The sequence below is a fragment of the Mytilus galloprovincialis genome, chromosome 1 (assembly GCF_965363235.1).
Source record: "Mytilus galloprovincialis chromosome 1, xbMytGall1.hap1.1, whole genome shotgun sequence".
NCBI classification, from domain to species: domain Eukaryota; kingdom Metazoa; phylum Mollusca; class Bivalvia; order Mytilida; family Mytilidae; genus Mytilus; species Mytilus galloprovincialis.
In genome coordinates this window covers 98,963,460-98,982,687 of record NC_134838.1, presented here as the reverse complement: position 1 = coordinate 98,982,687, position 19,228 = coordinate 98,963,460, and the positions used below count along the sequence as shown (strand labels likewise).

At 31.1% G+C, this 19,228-nt stretch overlaps 1 protein-coding gene across 6 annotated transcripts in view; it reads right to left on the bottom strand.

Annotated features, from left to right (window-relative positions):
* The window catches only part of LOC143046881 (voltage-dependent calcium channel subunit alpha-2/delta-2-like), a 56,903-nt gene that overhangs the window by 12,857 nt on the left and 24,818 nt on the right, over positions 1-19,228 (bottom strand). For 5 of the 6 annotated variants that reach the window (XM_076219941.1, XM_076219951.1, XM_076219962.1 and 2 more), the window contains 18 exons: positions 17,718-17,783; positions 17,096-17,173; positions 16,294-16,368; positions 16,059-16,127; positions 14,540-14,560; positions 10,954-11,025; positions 10,207-10,268; positions 9,336-9,403; positions 8,187-8,244; positions 7,466-7,560; positions 6,838-6,925; positions 6,166-6,222; positions 5,547-5,656; positions 4,864-5,105; positions 4,238-4,308; positions 3,615-3,690; positions 2,853-2,914; positions 2,420-2,446 (listed from right to left, as the gene is read on the bottom strand). In XM_076219941.1, coding sequence (XP_076076056.1) covers positions 2,420-2,446; positions 2,853-2,914; positions 3,615-3,690; positions 4,238-4,308; positions 4,864-5,105; positions 5,547-5,656; positions 6,166-6,222; positions 6,838-6,925; positions 7,466-7,560; positions 8,187-8,244; positions 9,336-9,403; positions 10,207-10,268; positions 10,954-11,025; positions 14,540-14,560; positions 16,059-16,127; positions 16,294-16,368; positions 17,096-17,173; positions 17,718-17,783 — 1,397 coding nt within the window. The remainder of the gene's footprint in view (positions 1-2,419; positions 2,447-2,852; positions 2,915-3,614; positions 3,691-4,237; positions 4,309-4,863; positions 5,106-5,546; positions 5,657-6,165; positions 6,223-6,837; positions 6,926-7,465; positions 7,561-8,186; positions 8,245-9,335; positions 9,404-10,206; positions 10,269-10,953; positions 11,026-14,539; positions 14,561-16,058; positions 16,128-16,293; positions 16,369-17,095; positions 17,174-17,717; positions 17,784-19,228) is intronic. The other variant, XM_076219947.1, reaches the window with a different exon arrangement.

The following is a 19,228-nucleotide window of genomic DNA, read 5'->3' as shown; positions in this document are numbered from 1 at the left end:
AAGTACATTTTTAGATTCAGCATATCAAAGAACCTCAAGGATTCAATTTTTTTCAAAATCAAACTAAGTTTAATTTTGGACCCTTTGGACCTTAATGTAGACCAATTTGAAAACGGGACCAAAAATTAAGAATCTACATACACAGTTAAGCCTCGGTCACACCTTACCGGATAGCACGAACGGACGCCTAACGGATGAAAATAAAAGTTGTCCGTTGACAAAATTGACATCGTTGATGTACTGACCGAATAAAACGGACGTGTAACAGATGCCTAACGGACACACACCGGATATGCAACGTACGAGAAACGGACACGTACCGGACAGAACGGATGTCGAACGTACATCCAACGAACGAGTACCGCATAAAACGGACACCTAACGGAAGCGTAACGGATAAAACAGATGAACAAGATATACGGAAAAATCAAAGGCGACAATAAAAATACATGTAAATCGCATATTTATTCAAAATGTTTCTGTGTAACTGGTTTTGGTTTATTCTTCAAAATTCCGCCAAAGGGCAGTCTCTGGCCTGAATAAGAACTGCTTGATTGTGAAGACGTGCGTGCCTATACTATAAGATCGATTATGAATAATAAGAATTCATGAACCTTAAGAAATCTGACATACCAATAATTGGCATTTCTGACGCGAAATTTTCAATTGGCATTTATCCGTTTCAGATCCGTTCATCATCCGTTTTATCCGTTATACGTCCGGTAGAAGTCCGTTTCTCATCCGTTCAACATCAGTTTTGTCCGTTAAACGTCCGGTAGAAGTCCGTTGGTGAATTTATCTTCCAGACCTCCAACGGATGTATAACGGACACGTAACGGATACAAAACGGAAACGAAACGGATGAGTACCGTACAAAACGGACGCCTAACGGACGTTCAACGGACATTTTATCCGTTGGACGTCCGTTCAAAGTTTTGAACATGCTCAAAATTTTCCACCGGACAGAACGGACGCTGACGGATAAAACGTACGCTTAACGGACATGCAACGGATATGGATGGACGTCTAACGGACATTAACGGATTGAAAAAAAGTTATCCGTTAGGCGTCCGTTCGAGCTATCCGGTAAGGTGTGAACGAGGCTTTAGATTCGGCATATCAAAGAACCCCAATTATTCAATTTTTGATGAAATCAAACTAGAATTAAATTCAAAACAGTGTGGCTGTGGCCATTGATTGACACATTAAATTCATCCATTGACTGGGACAATTTAGGTGAACGTTTGTATGTAACGACCACTGCTCACTATGTACTTTTTAAAGACACTTAAACTATGGGGTCACCAAACGTTCTCAACACCTTAATAAAGTAATTCGAAAAATTAATCAGAAATAACACAATGTTTTGATTTATATCAATAATATAAATCAAAACGTAAAGGTTATTCCTGATTAATTTTTCGAATTATTTTATAATTAAAGGCGTTAAGAAACCTTTGGCGACCCCACAGTTTAAATGTCTATCGTAGGTACGTCGTGAACAGTGGTCGTTACAGACAAACGTTCACGTAAATTGTCCCAGTCAATGGATGAATTTAATGTGTCAATCAATGGACACAGCCACACTGTTTTGAATTTCATTCTAAGTTCAATTTTGGACCCTTTGGGCCCCTTATTCCTAAACTGTTGGGACCAAAACTCCCAAAATCAAACCCAACCTTCCTTTAGTGGTCATAAACCTTGTGTTTAAATTTCATAGATTTCTATTTACTTAAACTAAAGTTATGGTGCGAAAACCAAGAATAATGCTTACTTGGGCCCCTTTTTGGCCCCTAATTCCTAAACTGTTCAGACCTCAACTCCCAAAATCAATACCAACCTTCCTTTTGTGGTCATAAACCTTGTGCTTAAATTTCATTGATTTCTATTTACTTAAACTAAAGTTATTGTGCGAAAACCAAGAATAATGCTTATTTGGGCCCTTTTTTGGCCCCTAATTCCTAAACTGTTAGAACCAAAACTCCCAAAATCAATCCCAACCTTCCTTTTGTGGTCATAAACCTTGTGTCAAAATTTCATAGATTTCTATTTACTTAAACTTAAGTTATTGTGCGAAAACCAAGAAAATGCTTATTTGGGCCCTTTTTGGCCCCTAATTCCTAAAATGTTGGGATCAAAACTCCCAAAATCAATCCCAACCTTCCTTTTGTGGTCATAAACCTTGTGTTAAAATTTCATAGATTTCTATTCACTTTTACTAAAGTTAGAGTGCTAAAACTAAAAGTATTCGGACGACGACGACAACAACGACGACGACGCCAACGTGATAGCAATATACGACGAAAAATTTAAATTTTTGCGGTCGTATAAAAATTCATTAAAAACTACAATTATCAAAAAAAATTAAATTTAAACTATTTTACATAAATTTATTACAGACTGTATAACAGAAACATACCTGTAAAAACTCAAGTTTGACACCCACCTAAAACAGAAAGATGAAATCTGTTACAACATTGCTATGCTGAGCAAAATGTTCCTGCCACTGTGTAAATAAGGAATATGGTAACATTGTGTGTACAATATAGATAAAGTTATCCAACAAGAAAATATAATACATTTTATACTGCAACTGAGCCAGTGGCAAAGTCCACTTGCATTGTCAGTATATACATTTGTCAAGAAATTGATGTTTTTTTTTTGTAAATTATTATTCATTTGAATAAGTTCAACACTACTTTCTTGCCTTCTGTATAATGCCATGGTACCCAGTTCCACTAATAGAGGAGTATTTTACTTGAATAATAAATCAGAAGATTTTACAGTGGTTCAGCTGCAACTTTTGATGTACAATTATTAATTCATTCATATAATTTACAGAATATATTTACCAAGTCCAAATAGATGACCACCAGTTCACTGTCAGTAACTCAAACAATATGTTAATGGATGGCTGTAAGATAGTTAAACAATTACTGTCATACACTAATAAATCAAAAACATCTCACTAAAATAATAATAAACTATTGAGATCTCACAAATCCTGTTTTTTGGCACCTGACCCAAGTCAGTTAGTCTTGTATGTTTTTTAATTTTAGTTCATTTATATGTTTTTGGAGTTAAGTATGACGATCATTTTCTCTGAACTAATACACATTTTAATTAAGGGACCAGCTAAGTCCCATTTCTGGGTGTGGAATTTTCTCACAGTGTTGAAGACCAATTGGTGGCCTTTGGGTGTTATCTGCCCTTTGGTCAGGTTTTTATCTCTTTGACATGTTCCCCATTTCTATTTCTCAATTTTTTAGGCTCTTAGGCACTTGTGACATTCACCTAGGTCTACATCTTCAACAACTGAAACTCTCTCCAACATTGTAGACTATAATAGAATTCATGACAAAAATCTCTTTTGTTCATCTTGTATTGCTGGTCATTTTTGTTTTGTTTTGAGTTTCTCTATATCTTCTTCAGTTTTGCCCAAGACACAAAAGAGTTTTAACAAACCATCATTTAAGGGCAATCACTCCTATAAATAATCTAACAATTTTGGCAAAATTTCTTGTTATGGTATTCTAAAACCAGGTATCATAGGTTCTATTAACACAGACAGTTCTCATCTGACAGTAATTTATTTTAACTAGACAGGTACTTACAATTCGTAGTCGTATAGCACTGCTTGTTGTGCTGTCATTCAATGAGCATGTGGCCTGGTAATCAAAATCTTCTAACCTGTGAAAAAATATATGAAGAGAAAATACAATATGTTTTTGGTACTTATAATTATAAAATCATCATAAAAATTCTACAACTAAAAAATTAACGTTTGAAATTGTCATTTTCTATTTCTTTTTTCCTCATAAAAATGTACTTAATTAAACTATAGATTACTACCTCATTATATAATAAAATTTCAGAATACAACTTTATGAAATAAAGACTTGATAGAATATGAATGCATATGATTTTTCACATTTACTGAGGGAAGTATTTTCTTTCAAATAGCATGAGAACTTATTGCCTGATTAGAAAATCAAACTGTTCCTAACAATGTTACAATAACTGTGGATTCATTTATTTTCTTCGGTATCAATTTTAGTGAATCGCTGAAAACTTTCATTTTTGTGGAAATTTGATTTCTTGGTTTTGCCAATCTGTGTATACAAAGCCTATTGAAAATATGTTATTTGTTGAACATTTGAATTCGTGGTTTGTCTGTACCCACAAAACCCATGAAAATTGGTATCCAACGAATAATAATGAATCTACAATAACTAACCTTTGGTACACTGTCATATTGTACAGCTCGTGCATTAACAGAGGATCTACTTTCCCAAAAAATCTTCCAACCTGAAAAATTGTTAGATGTACATAATTTTTTCATTATGATGTCAGTATAAAGTAACAATGCCAAAAAATAAGTCAATTTATAAATAAAATACAGAAAAACAAATTCCAACTTTTTCCTCAGATGGCTAATGCCTAAATCAAAATCCTAAAATTCTGGAAATAAAAGTCAGAAACTCTTTAAAAACAAATGGAAGATCATTTCAAGATTTTTCAAATTCCTTAACTCTTGAACAACACATTCAAACAACTTCTTACTGAATGTAAACTTATGTCTGCACTTACAACAATGTATAAACAATTAAACAATTCATATAAGCAAGCTTTACCAAATAAAATTGCTGAACATGTACATATTGACAGAGTAATTGCTATCAGATAACTTCTGAAAGTCTGCAGGGCCTTCTTCTTCTTTAAGTTTCTAGCGATCCTTCAATTATTGAAGATTATTATCGGGGCTTTCACTATAATTTACACTGTAAACAAAATCAAAAAATCAAAATAGATTATTTATAAGCTGCTAAATTTATAAGGAGTTTCAAATATAAATAATAATACCTCATCAAAGTGTTCTTCCCTATTACTAGAAATCAGGAAAGCCCCATCATCAAGTAAATAGCAATCAATCCTAGAATCTACTCCACAATTCTGATCAGTCTCTGTCCCTAATATCTCTACAATCTTCTCGTGTTTGACAAATGATCCAATGACAGCAGGTTTGTAGTTATATGCTGTTACAGTCACACTTTTGGTTATCATTATATCAGGAATAGGTTCTGTATCATTCTCTGTTCTTTCCTCTGTAAGAATATATTAGTTGTAGCGCCAAAAAAAATTTTTAAGAATAAAATTTGGCATATGAAAATATTCATTCTACAAAGAACTTTTTTTTTGAAGATTACTTTGAATAGCTACTGAACAGCTTCTTGTTAACAGGAATATTGTTAATTCAAAATCAAGTTGTTTATATCTTGATTAAATTGACCATTATAGAAAATAATTTCAGTCTCCTTAACTAAATGCAATGACTCACAAGTGATGTCCTTTTCACGACATTAACTCCAAAACAACCTTGTCATTATAATACAAGAAGGATTCTGCATAGGATCAGTACAGTTGGACTTAATTGATAAATACAAAATAAGACTTTTATAGGGAAAATTATCTATGCTTTTCACTTTTCCATGGTTAAATAGGTTCTTTTTATAATCAATGAAAACTGCAACTTATTACGAACTTACTGAGAGTATAAGGAGCACTGAATACAAGTCCATCATAATCTAGAGCTCTCTTAAAATATGATGCCTTCCATGTATCTCTGTCTTTTTCTATTTTTTCTTTGTATTTTGATCTACAAAAATACATAAAACTCATGACTCATGTACCAATTTAAGGCATCAAACATAATTGCTTTGCATATGTATTTCATTTTAATTTAATATCCCTGTTCATATTTCATATATAAAACAAAATATATGCTCAGCTCTCTACTTTGGATCACTATTTTGTTTTAACAGCTACAATATTGTGAAAGCAGCAGTGTTATTTTTCAAATTAAATGGAATACATATAAACAGTTAATAATTTATTGTTTTCCAAGAATAAAATATCAATATGAATGAACAAAGGTATGTTTCCATTTTAAACAATCATTTCTTTTCAAATTATTACAGAAAAAAATAGGGATTATTTAACTAAAACACACATAGGTCCTTCCCAAGGCAACTTATAAAGATGACACAGAAAATATCTTTTTAAAAAAAAATACATGAGCATTGAACATATTCAATTTTCTATCACTACCCCTGTGTACCATCTGTATAGAACATCAATAATTAAATTTTATTTGCACATACTAACCCAGTTGGAACAATTCTGGTCAGACCTCCATATGTGGCCACAAATATAGCTTCTGTCCTGCAAAATAAAGAAGACAGAAGTTCAGATAAGCATAATTTGTGAAAATTAGGAGCAAGTCTATATGACATTTTCAAGGTAAAAAAAAAATTCAAGAGTTCACAGAAATTGATATTGGGTTTATGGGTTTTTCTTATGTCAGGCAATTGTCATTTAAAAGTTTAGAATCATTCTGTAGGAATTGTTTAACTCAACAGATTTGATATAAAGGTTATACCTACTGTTGCCTATTGCATGTGTCTCTGTCAACACTTTTTAACCCCATTAAAATTGCAAAAAGATGCATTCCATTCTCAACTGAAAGTTGACATAACCTACCGATGCTCACCAAACTACACATTGGACTCTTTTTTTCACCCCAAAAACAAGTTTTTTCCCCTTAACATAAATCTGCTGTTTGTTTTTTTACAGCAAGATTTCATCTTCAAAGCATTTGATTCTGACCAACAGGAATGAGGATGGATAATTTAGGTAACAAATTTATATTTTGGATTATAATTAAGTCAACAAAATATGAATGGAAGTTGATATATAGTCTATAAATACAGTAATGTTTTACAATAGATTATTTCATTTAAACAAGTGTGTCTTAAATATGTATATATAGTAGGTTACCTATTAAGCATAAACTGATTGAAAAATTCATGCATATGTTCAGTCTTTTCTAGATCCAAGTGTAATGTTAATAGCTTCTCATTGTCCCCTGGAGAAAAAAGATTTCAGTTATAAATATCTATTAAAAAGTGAAGTGAAGTATGAAATACAAGTTTGTAAGAAATGTCTAATGTCTAAAAAATTTATCAGAAACACATGTTGAGCTGTGATTGCTCATTAATGATAACCCAGCTATAAGTATTTAGTAAACAGAATGTTGATAAGCAATGAAAACAAAAACAGTATCACATGCTCACATAAAGCCTGATTTGTACATCCTGAAAAAAGTGTGACAAGAGTTTCATATAAATGTTTATGTGTCTGAATATACAAGTATACTCATGTAAAGAAAGTTGATGAGCAATGAATGTGAGAATGCATCTATCTCATGCTCACATAAAATTTGCTACCATTAATATTTCATGGGTAAAATGTGATAAAATTATCATGGGACAGTCCAAGGTGGACACAAAAGGTAAACAAGAATAACTGTCTCAAACGCTTTTATAGTCAGAAAGAAATTAAAAATGTGGTAAAACCTATTCTTTGTCATTATAACATGTCCATAACTAAATGACTTCCTACTTACAGAAACCATCGTCTTTGCCTGACTTCTCCCATTTCTTGTAAGAACTATAAATATCAGAAAGATTGCTGGCTACTGACCCATTCATGACATACTTCCTGCAAAACAATGTAAATAAATACAGATACAAATCAAGTGATGGTTAAGAAATAAGCTTGGAGGATATCTTGGTAATTCTGATGGAGATATCACTAATAATATTGCTAAAATAAATAGCATAAAATTCATACAACATTCCAAATCAACTGAAACCTCTCTCCAAACATAATGTGTAATAAGGTCAATAGTAGGTCCCCCTGTTTAATCTTTCATAGGACTTAAAACTATTACAAATTGCCATCTCAAAGATCACCATATGGTTTGTTTGTGTATTAAAGGATGGTTAATTGATTAAACTCTTGTTAGAACTGTATTTATTCATTGCACGATTTATGTCAAAACAATATTGCCCCGGATTGCTGAAAACAGCAGAAGAAAGCCATTTCATGAAATGACCATTAGTGGTTCTATTAAACTGAACTTGTCACAAACTTAAAAACATATTGTTGACATCACTGATTCCTCACAAACACAAAACACAGCTCTGATTTCTAAGGGCCCCGAACAAAATCATGGAATGTTAACAGATCAAAAACTTTAAAAATTTAGATACATTTTAATAAGTACTGACTCAACATATAATAAGTTTTGTCCAATTGTAAGATTTGTCTTGCTTAAAACTTACCAAGGAGCTACCAACACTATACTTTTATTATCTTCTATAAAAGGTGTTCCACTCTTAACTGAAAATTAAAAACAATAATTAATTCCAATATGATGTTGTTCATTTGCTTTGTAACCAATACCATGTTCTATTTGCTAGAAAATACAATAAAATTCTTCCAAAAGTAAGTCTTTACAAATTTGAACATAATAGATAAAGGAAGATGTGGTATGAGTGCCAAAGAGACAACTCTCCATCCAAGTCACAATTTATAAAAGTTAACCATTATAGGTCAAGGTACGGTCTTTGACACAGAGCCTTGGCTCACACCTAACAACAACCTATAAAGGGCCCCAAAAAATGACTAGTGTAAAACCATTCCAACAGGAAATGTCTGTTTTGAAGTACAAAAGCTTAGAATTTTCCTACTTATTCGAAATAATTTTTTCATATCATAACTAGCTTATACTCTGTGTAAAGACATAGACAAATATAATGCCTACCCATTATAACAGGAGCATGAAGTATGTGACCTGAAAGAATTATTTCTATTAAATCTGATGGACAACAACAATATATGTTAACTATAACCTATTTAACAAGGAGAACTGTGAGCTATTGCTTTCTAATGATACCCCTGTTTTAAGTACTCTATAAACATGAAAGTTATGCGATATATGTAACAAGCATAGCACGGTATAGCATGCTCACATAAACGTTGATTTCATATATCAGATAGGCTTTATAGGTAGTTTCTATGAAAAATGAACAAAATATTCTATCTATTGTCATAGATTTTGTTTAACTAGGCCAGGGAGTCAATCTACCACCTCCCACACTCATTCAAAGCACACGATTAGGAGACTAAGAAGATGGCTACTTATTGCAGATAACTGTCTTCTGTTCTTCAAACTAACCATAGATTATTCAGTCATGATTCAGGTTCAAAGCGAGTATGAATTAGATTATACAACGAAAAAAAAAACCAGTGCAATATACTGCATGGAATTTGGTCTTTCATTGATGAAAAGTAACAATAAAATATTGTTTGATGTAAAACTTGTATAATGTAAACAATTAGAAGCAGTCAAACAATTCTCCTTTATTGCAGCTTTAGCTATTGCAAAATTTAAGGGATGATCAGTTGATTTGAATGGCAACTATTATTACCTATATCCTTTGGTGTAGATGTAAAAACCATTGTATATTTCTGGTAAGATGGTATACTTAATCCAAGACTGAAAGGAAACACAAATATTAATGTTAAAATCAATAGATCAAAGTTATAAAAAGATGTAGATCATTATGAACCCAGTCCACCAGAGAGCAGTGATACTTATAGATTATCGTTGATCATCTCAACGAGAATGATTTTCTCGCTTGAGCTGGTACGGCAAAATTGAGAAAAGCAATCGAGTTGAGATGACCAATGAAAATATGTTTATCGTTATTTTACCTATATTATGAAGCTGTTGTTAATTTCATTGACAACTGGCACATGCACCGTTAGTTTCTAGCGATTATTTTTTCATATCACTCTACTGTGCTGAGAAATGAATTTATCAGTCAGTAGGATCAAAGGAAAACTTCTTTAAATATCGATAAAGAAAGTTATATATTAGCCAGACATTTCTTCTATTCAATTTTGCACAAACTTCAATAATCTATACTGATAAGCTGGTCATTTATATAACATACAAAGTTTTCTATTCTATATTGAAATGCATTTAAACAAGCAAAACATGACGTATCTCATGACCATTGATAACATATTGTACTTGAACTTTGAATAAATATATCATTTCATGTCCTTCCAACCCACTGAAATATATTATTGTATCATATTTTTCTTGTCAGGGCTTTTTATAGCCAATCACAAGGTGTGGGTTTTTCTCATTATGAAGGCCATACGATTGTCTTTAATTCCTTAGATCCACATCATTTGAATTTTGGTGGACAGCTGCCTCATTAGCAATCATACCACCTCTCATTACTTTTATACTGTAGCTTAACTGTTTGCATAACCTATACTAATTCCTACCTGAATGAAGTGCTTTTAATGTTTCTGTAAAAATAATGTCTTCTCTCTTGATCTGTATGATTCTATAAATAAATAAAGATTTTTTTTTTTATGAAAAGATCTGTATGATTCTATAAAAAGATAAAGAACAAGAATGTGTCCATAGTACAAAGATACCCCACTCACACTATCATTTTCTATGTTAAGTGGACCGTGAAATTGGGGTAAAAACTCTAATTTGGCATTTACATCAGAAAGATTATATCATAGAGCACATGTGTACAAAGTTTCAAATTGATTGGACTTCAACTTCATAAAAAACTACCTTGACCAAAAACTTTAACCTGAAGCAGGACAGACGAACGAACGGATGATAAGACAGAAGGAAGAATGAATGGACACAAAGACCAGAAAACATAATACCCCTCTAATATAGTAGGTTGGGCATAAAAAAACATTTTGTTGAATTAGATATTATTCTATATCAAATCAATATGTCAAATTAGACAACATATTTAAAAGGAAAAATAAGACTGAGTATTTCAGCCTTAACTCAAACATGAATGAAGTGCTAGTAAAGATATAATTATTTGTTGGACAGTGGACAAATTTTGTCTTTTTCAGGACATGCTGCATATAATCAGCGTCATCAAATTTTAAAATGTGTTTTTTTTGGGGGGCCAAAAAAATCTGCATATAATTTTCTTAATAACAAAAACATTGCAAAAAGGTTCTGATTAAAAGTATATAGCTTTTGTATGAACTTACATTGTCAGCAGAGATTACATAGGTAACCATAGAAGCATCACCAGTTATCCCATCTGTCATATTTTTTCTCAGCTGTAAATAAAATAAGAGTTTAATCAATATTATAATAACTTTCTTCACCTTATGAACAACATTTTGTTTTCAATTTTAATTTATACAGGTTTGCTTCCTTACTGCTGATTACACAATTTTACCCTTGAATTTTATATATTAATTACAATTATTTTTTCTTCTTTAAACCGAAACAAATTATATTTACAAGTTTATGAATCCATGTACTGCTAGTTCTTTATCAAACTTGCATATTTTATAAAGTCAAACCAATTCAACTTTTCTTACAAAAATCTCAATAATATATCCTTAAATATGGATATCTTCAATTTGTGTAGGTAACATTTTCCAAAGGATCTAACTACTTAGAAATCTAGACCACCTCTGGGTTCCAACCATGAAAACTACTCTTCTAATAATCTAAATTTTCTACATGTTCTGCTGGCTCCAAATATTTTCTAATTGGTAATTTTTTAGATATGAAATGGGTTGGCATTTAATGATAAGGTCAAATGGTAATGATTACTGATGTTAACATATAGCTAAGAACAAAGCAGCTTGACCTAGTCTGACATAAAATATTGTCCTCTTCTCAACTCTAGTGATTTTCACATATGAATACAATATTTTAAAACATATACTGATCTTTCCATCTGACCACATGTGCAATACAAATGGCAATATGTAACTTTAGTAAAGCATTGCATTCTGGGTTTTTTTACCATGAGTTATTCAGACAATGCAGACCTTTTTAACAAATCTTGTCTGTAAAATCTATGAACTACTAGCTTCTATGAAAAATCTTGTTCTATACTGAATACTTTTTTCTGTTTAGAGAAGTTAAATTTACTCTCTCACTTCTACTTATATTTTTTTTAAGCAAAGGCATGATAAGGTCCTTAAAATTGCAAAATTAGTGAGACTTTTCGATCTTTATCAATTATTTTTATGATTAACTTTATTAAACCAATAATGAACATAGTTTTAAGAAAAGATTAAAGATTAGCAACAGATTTACCTCCTATACTTTTTTTACAATGTTAAAAGAATTGTGATGGCTTAAAACTAATATGAAATAAATATTCAAATATTATATTATTCATTTCTCACAGACTGATAACTAATCAACATTTTTAAGATATTACTTTCACATATAAGAGGTCAAAAAGAGGCTTTGTCATACATTCTCCATTAATTAAAACCACTTTTGTAAAATCCACAGGGTTTTAATTAAAAGAAACTTCAGATTGTTGTTGTTGTATAAAAATGAACATGCTTCATGTATGCAGATATTGCCATGCAGAAAAAAATGATCAGCCACATTATAATTAGGTTAAAATAACATAAGATATTAACGATCGGATAATTTGATATAAAATAACCGAAACATTCACCTTCCAATATATGCTGTTCTAAAATAAATGTACGGTGGTAGCTGGTCAATATTCTTGAAAACAAATCATATTAAAGAAATCCTTCCAATATATACAAGAGTGCACACACTGAAATGTCTCGCCTTCTTTACTAATCATTGATATTATGTTGATAGTCCTAAGTATAAAGCTTTATTACAACTGTCACATAAACTTAACATTAACCAAGATAGCTAAGCAAAGACCAATGAACCATAAAAATGAGGTCAAGGTCAGATTAACCATGCCAGGCAGATATGTACAGCTAACAAAGCTTCCATACAACAAATATAGTTGACCTACTACTTATAGTTTAAGAAAAATAGACCAAAACACAAAAACTTAACACTGTGCAATGAACCGTGCAATTGAGGTCATGGTCAAATAAAACCTGCGGGACTGACATATAGATCATAATATATTTCCATACACCAAATATAGTTCACCTTTGGCATATAATATTAGATAAAAAGACCAAAACTTAAAAACTTAACTTTGACCACTGAACCATGAAAATAAGGTCAAGGTCAGATGACATCTGCCCGCTACACATGCACACCTTACAATCATTCCATACAACAAATATAGTAGACCTATTGCATAAAGTATGAGAAAAACAGACCAAAACACAAAAACTTAACTATAACCACTGAACCATGAAAATGAGGTCAAGGTCAGATGACACCTGCCAGTTGGACATGTACACCTTCCAGTTCTTCCATACACCAAATATACTAGCCCTATTGCTTATAGTATCTGAGATATGGACTTGACCACCAAAACTTAACCTTGTTCACTGATCCATGAAATGAGGTCGAGGTCAAGTGAAAACTGTCTGACGGGCATGAGGACCTTGCAAGGTACGCACATACCAAATATAGTTATCCTATTACTTATAATAAGAGAGAATTCAACATTACAAAAATTCTGAACTTTTTTTTCAAGTGGTCACTGAACCATGAAAATGAGGTCAAGGACATTGGACATGTGACTGACGGAAACTTCGTAACATCTATATACAAAGTATGAAGCATCCAGGTCTTTCACCTTCTAAAATATAAACCTTTTAAGAAGTTAGCTAACACCGCCGCCGTAGCCGCCGCCGCCGGATCACTATCCCTATGTCGAGCTTTCTGCAACAAAAGTTGCAGGCTCGACAAAAAGTACTGCATCTTATTTTTCTATATAACAGTGCATAAGTTTAAGGCCTATGAAAATCTCACCCATGAGTTCTGTTTTAACACTCGGTTTGATGAAGTTGTTTACCTGAATGTTATGTACATGTATAAAGACACACAAGGACTATTCTTTTGCTAGAACTAACACAGATATAATATGTTTGAATGATGGTGAAAATCTTATAATAAATACAAAATTTATTGTTTAAAAAAAAGAATTATGGAAATACAAACCAACTCAATTTTTTATCAAACTTTATTTGTCGGTCATACTGAAACATTTTGGCAAGGAGAAAGCTAAATGACATGTTCTTATACAGACCTCTAAATCCTTTACTAAGAAAATATATCTATCATTAATTTGAAACATGATATTTTAGTTCTGGACCAATTTTCCCTAAATACGAACAAATAAAAATAAAAAGTTGGTTCATATTTTTCTTTAACAAAATATTTCATCAAACACATGTATTTAGCAAAGTCGACAAAGATGAGATTGTGAAATGTGGAAGAGATGATGAAAGAAGTTTGAATGTGCATTTCAAAATTTGAAGTCAGTGTTTGTTAGTCTTCAAATTAGAGCTTCTAAATTCTTAGGAACAGAAAGGTAGATTAGATATTTTATTAAAATATGACACTGAAGTCTTTCATCCTGTCTAAAGCATTTTCCCCTTCTACCAACCCCTGCCAGATTTTTATCTTATTGCCTTTATAATAACTAAATTAAGTGATAAAAAGATTCTAACAGGCTTGTGAATTGTTTGAGGCTAATGTGGAACCCCACTATGAACATGTTATGCTATTTTTCTTTTTCACAAGCTCTAATTTGAGTGACTGTAGAGACATAGATTCTAAAACTCAGCTGAACATTTACTGAATATTTGTGCTCTGATTTCATTCATTTTCTTTTTTGAAGATGTTCTATTGTTAAAATGCAAACTATACCTGGTTCCCAACTGATTTAGTCTTTAATACAAGACATATTTTATAAATAATACATGTTAGAAGTACAAAATGACCAGGATTAAATAAATGCACACATTCCATTGTTAAACGGTTCCTATTTTCCTATATTGGACAATTAGATGAGCTTCATAAATCATTCTATATTAAATTATTAAAATTGTTGAGGTGTAATACTGACTTTTTGCAATTAGACATGCATTTAAAAAGATAGAACAATTTTTTAAAGATTGCAGTAGATTTTTTTACCCTTAAAATAGTTTTTTTTCTACTATAATTTTTTTTTATCCTCTAAAATGAATATTTGATTACCGCATGTGCATATGAATATGTACCCATGTATTAGTTTATAGCAAATATTTCTTTGTACTCAACCTATGAAGGTTTCACATAAAGATATTTTTATCCTGCATTAGATTTTCACAATTTTTTCTACATGACAGTTTGTCACAGGGTACTAATATAACTTTTTTTTCCAAACAAATAGCTGTCAAAGAAAATTATCATTTGACATCATCTTATAGCCTTCATCTGAAATAAAATCTTTTTTTATATAAAACTGATTTTCATCATGTTCATATTTGTTAAGATCCAGTCATTTTTTTTTGTATTGAAAATTTCATTGTTCATTGACTAAGTTTCATTTTCATCTGATAGGATAAAATAAAAACAAAGAAGTCTTTTCGTCAATTAAAATAGGTTTCATTAATCTTAATAACCACACAGACCACATTTTATGCTCTCAGTCTTTACCGATTAGTAAAGTATCAGTCAATTTTGATTAGCAAAGTCTCAGTCATAACCAATTAGTAAAGTATCAGTCATAACCAATAAGTAAAGTATCAGTCAATTTTGATTAGTAAAGTCTCAGTCATAACCAATTAGTAAAGTCTCAGTCATAACCAATTAGTAAAGTATCAGTCAATTTTGATTAGTAAAGTCTCAGTCATAACCAATTAGTAAAGTATCAGTCATAACCAACCAATTAGTAAAGTATCAGTCATAACCAATTAGTAAAGTCTCAGTCATAACCAATTAGTAAAGTCTCAGTCATAACCAATTAGTAAAGTATCAGTCATAACCAATTAGTAAAGTATCAGTCAATTTTGATTAGTAAAGTCTCAGTCATAACCAATTAGTAAAGTATCAGTCATCACCAATTAGTAAAGTCTCAGTCATCACCAATTAGTAAAGTCTCAGTCATCACCAATTAGTAAAGTCTCAGTCATCACCAATTAGTAAAGTATCAGTCAATTTTGATTAGTAAAGTATCAGTCAATTTTGATTGGTAAAGTCTCATTCATAACCAATTAGTAAAGTATCAGTCAATTTTGATTGGTAAAGTCTCATTCATAACCAATTAGTAAAGTATCAGTCAATTTTGATTTGTAAAGTGTCAGTCAAAATTGATAAGTAAAGTTTCAGTCAATACATATTATTAGTAAAGACTATGTAAAGTTCTTTAATCCTAACGTAAGATAAGATGTACTAAATTGTTTACCTCTTCCTTCTCCTTATTTTCTACTTCAATATCCAAGAAATCCATATTTGGTGGGTCTTTAAAATCATCCTAGAAAAATACAATAGATATAATTCAACTAACCAAAATAAGGAAGAAATCATTTTTAAATTGATTTGATAAAAATACTAGCTTGACATTCTCATTCATACATCTATTATTTTACTTTTTGCTATAAAATGTAATGCTGATGTTGCTGAATTTCTATAATACTTACATGAACTCTTAACTTAGGATGGAACATCACATAACCATTGGCATTAATAGCAAAGCTGTATCCATTTGGGCCAAGCTGAAATATAAATGAAAAGTCTGAAAAAAAACATTTAAATAAAGTAAACTGTCAAGATCATATCAAAAGCATAGATACATAGGGAAATTATGCTAGTAAACATGATGCCGTCTGACAATCACAATAAGCTTTGTGTAAGAAAGACATACCAATAACTAGATTTTCCAAAGAGACATAGGCTGCCACAATCATTTCTTAATCTCCTTGCCTGCCTACAAGTATTGTTTTTTTTTAATGGAATTATATTTCATTTTACTGCTTTCAAGTCTTAAGATAACCTACTAGACCCTGAACTGATCTTCAATTGCTCACCAGACTTATACCTGTTAATATAATATTGTCAAAAGCAGCCATTCAATAGATATATGAAGATAAGGTATGAGTACCAATGAGACAACTCTCCATTCAAGTCACAATTAATAAACGTAGACCAGTTTACAGCCTATTTCATTGAGTGTGAAGCTAAAGGTAATATCTTTGGTTACCTTGTTTGCTAGCTGAACCATAAAGTCATTGTGAGGTCAGGTAAACTACCTTTCTTTAAAACTAGACTAGTCCAGCAGATAACCAATCTATCTATCTGTTGGACTAGGCTTCTTTGAAAGGAGGGAAGTATACCTGACCTAATAACGACTTCACTGTTCAGCTAACAAGCAAGCTTACCAAAGATATTATCTTTGGCTACACACTCAATGAAATCGGCTGTAAATGTATAATACTTTCTTACCTTCCATACAGGAGTATACTTCTCCATCTGAGCAGTAGTTACATCAGTTCCCATCACCCCTAGTATGGTTTGATTGGCCTGGAAATACAAAAAGTAATCAGATTGAAACACTGGAATGTACTGGATATTACACTGTTAAACCTTAATTTGTTTAGTAATTAGCAATACTTTATTAACTTAAAAGAACACCAGTTTGCAAGCCAATTTAATTTCATTTCACTATTTTAAAGTGATTGCTTTATCTTAACATTTTTTTCTCAAGCTTTCCTGCATAAAAAACCAAAACAATATATAATTAGGATAGCTATAGGCTCCTGCATCAATTATGATTTTAAATGTTGTAAACATCATAAATTTTTTTTCATATTTTGTTGTGTTATGTCTTTTCAGTGATCTTGCAGTCTAAAGATCTATACAATGAAAATCCTCAGCCATCAGAAGAAATCATAACCTTTCCTGTTATTCCGATGTCAGAGAGCATATGATGATACATGTTGGTATTATCTAGAACATTTAGCATACCAGTGCTTGTTTGCTTTTAATTGTCCTAAATATAAAATATCATGCTCGTCTGTACATTACCATTGGTCTTGGAAAATTTCAGTGAGAAATGTATTCATACCTGCCGATCAGCATTATCAGTCTTGTTGTAGACAGGTAAAGTTACTGTTGTCATCATCCCTAAACCCTACAAAGTTGAAACATATAAACCGTTAGAATGGGACGTCATATTTGTCTTCAGTCAGTATGACTTTGTATAGCACAATTTTATTTATTTTGATTATATATTTTAACAACTATAATTCAACTTTATAGCAATAAATTAAATGTGACATAAAATACTTTTCAATATTTGAAAGTTTCAATATTACAAATTTCTTTAAAATAAAGTGCATCTAAATTACAATAAAATATATTTAATTAGATATGATTACTATTTGCGACCAACAGGTACATAATTATAAAAGTTACAGAACTGCAATTAATCGTATCAATAATTATCAAATCCTTTCAAAAATTCAATGAATTATCAAATTATTTCTGATACTGATAAATTAATGATAACATCTTATCTACAGAAATATGTATGCTGAATAGAATAATGAAAGTGAAGTTTAAGCAAAATAATATTTCTGCTTTTAATTATCTACTTGTACATAACAAAAATTACAAAACCAAGTGTACAGTTGTCATTACTCCAATTACGTCATATTATTATCTTTATATTCTTCTTTATAATAAATCAATATCGGTTCTGCAAAAATATAATTAACATAAGTACATTTTTAACAACACAACAGAAAACAAATGTCAGTTGAACACGAATGCTGTCATGCAGAACTTCAATGCAAAAGTAAATTTAGGAATTAAAAGAAACAAAATTAACATTAAATGTTATGTTCTGATATTAGGTTAATGAAATTAGAGAATATAAGTAAAGAAGGTATAAAATAAGGTAAGTAGAAACATGTGGCTGTGGAATGCCAAAGGGTGCAAAATAGGCACAAAGGTTGTGTCAATATAGTTATAAAATATCACATACAACACTTATCTCTTTATACTGACAAAAGTAAAAAGAAAAGATTACACCGACCATAATACCAACCAAACATTACATATGTAATAATAATTGACTCTTAATATCATTAAAGCAGAATGCATTGAGTGTGTAGGTAAAGGTAATATCTTTTTTCAGCTTGCTTGCTAGCTGAACAGTGAAGTTATTATCAAGTTAGGTAAACTAGCCTTCTTTAAGAATTGACTACTCCCACAGATAACAATCTTTCTGTCTGTAGGACTAGACTACTCCGAGAGGAGGGTAGTATACATAACCTAATAATGACTTCATGATTCAGCTAACAAGCAAGCTAACCAAAGATATTACCGTTACCTACACACTCAATGCATTCTGCTTTAAGTAAACTTTCTAATAGAGTTTGCCAAAGCTTACCTTTGTTTTTAAGTTGTTTCTGTTCAAATTTTTTAAACTTACTTTTGAAAATGTCATTTATATGCACCATATTTCATTAAAAATAAAAGGTTTTCCGATTTCGTTCTAAAATTTTGAAAATATTTATTCTTAAAGACATCATATGCATATCTAATTAATTAAAATAATTTCTCCTTTACAAG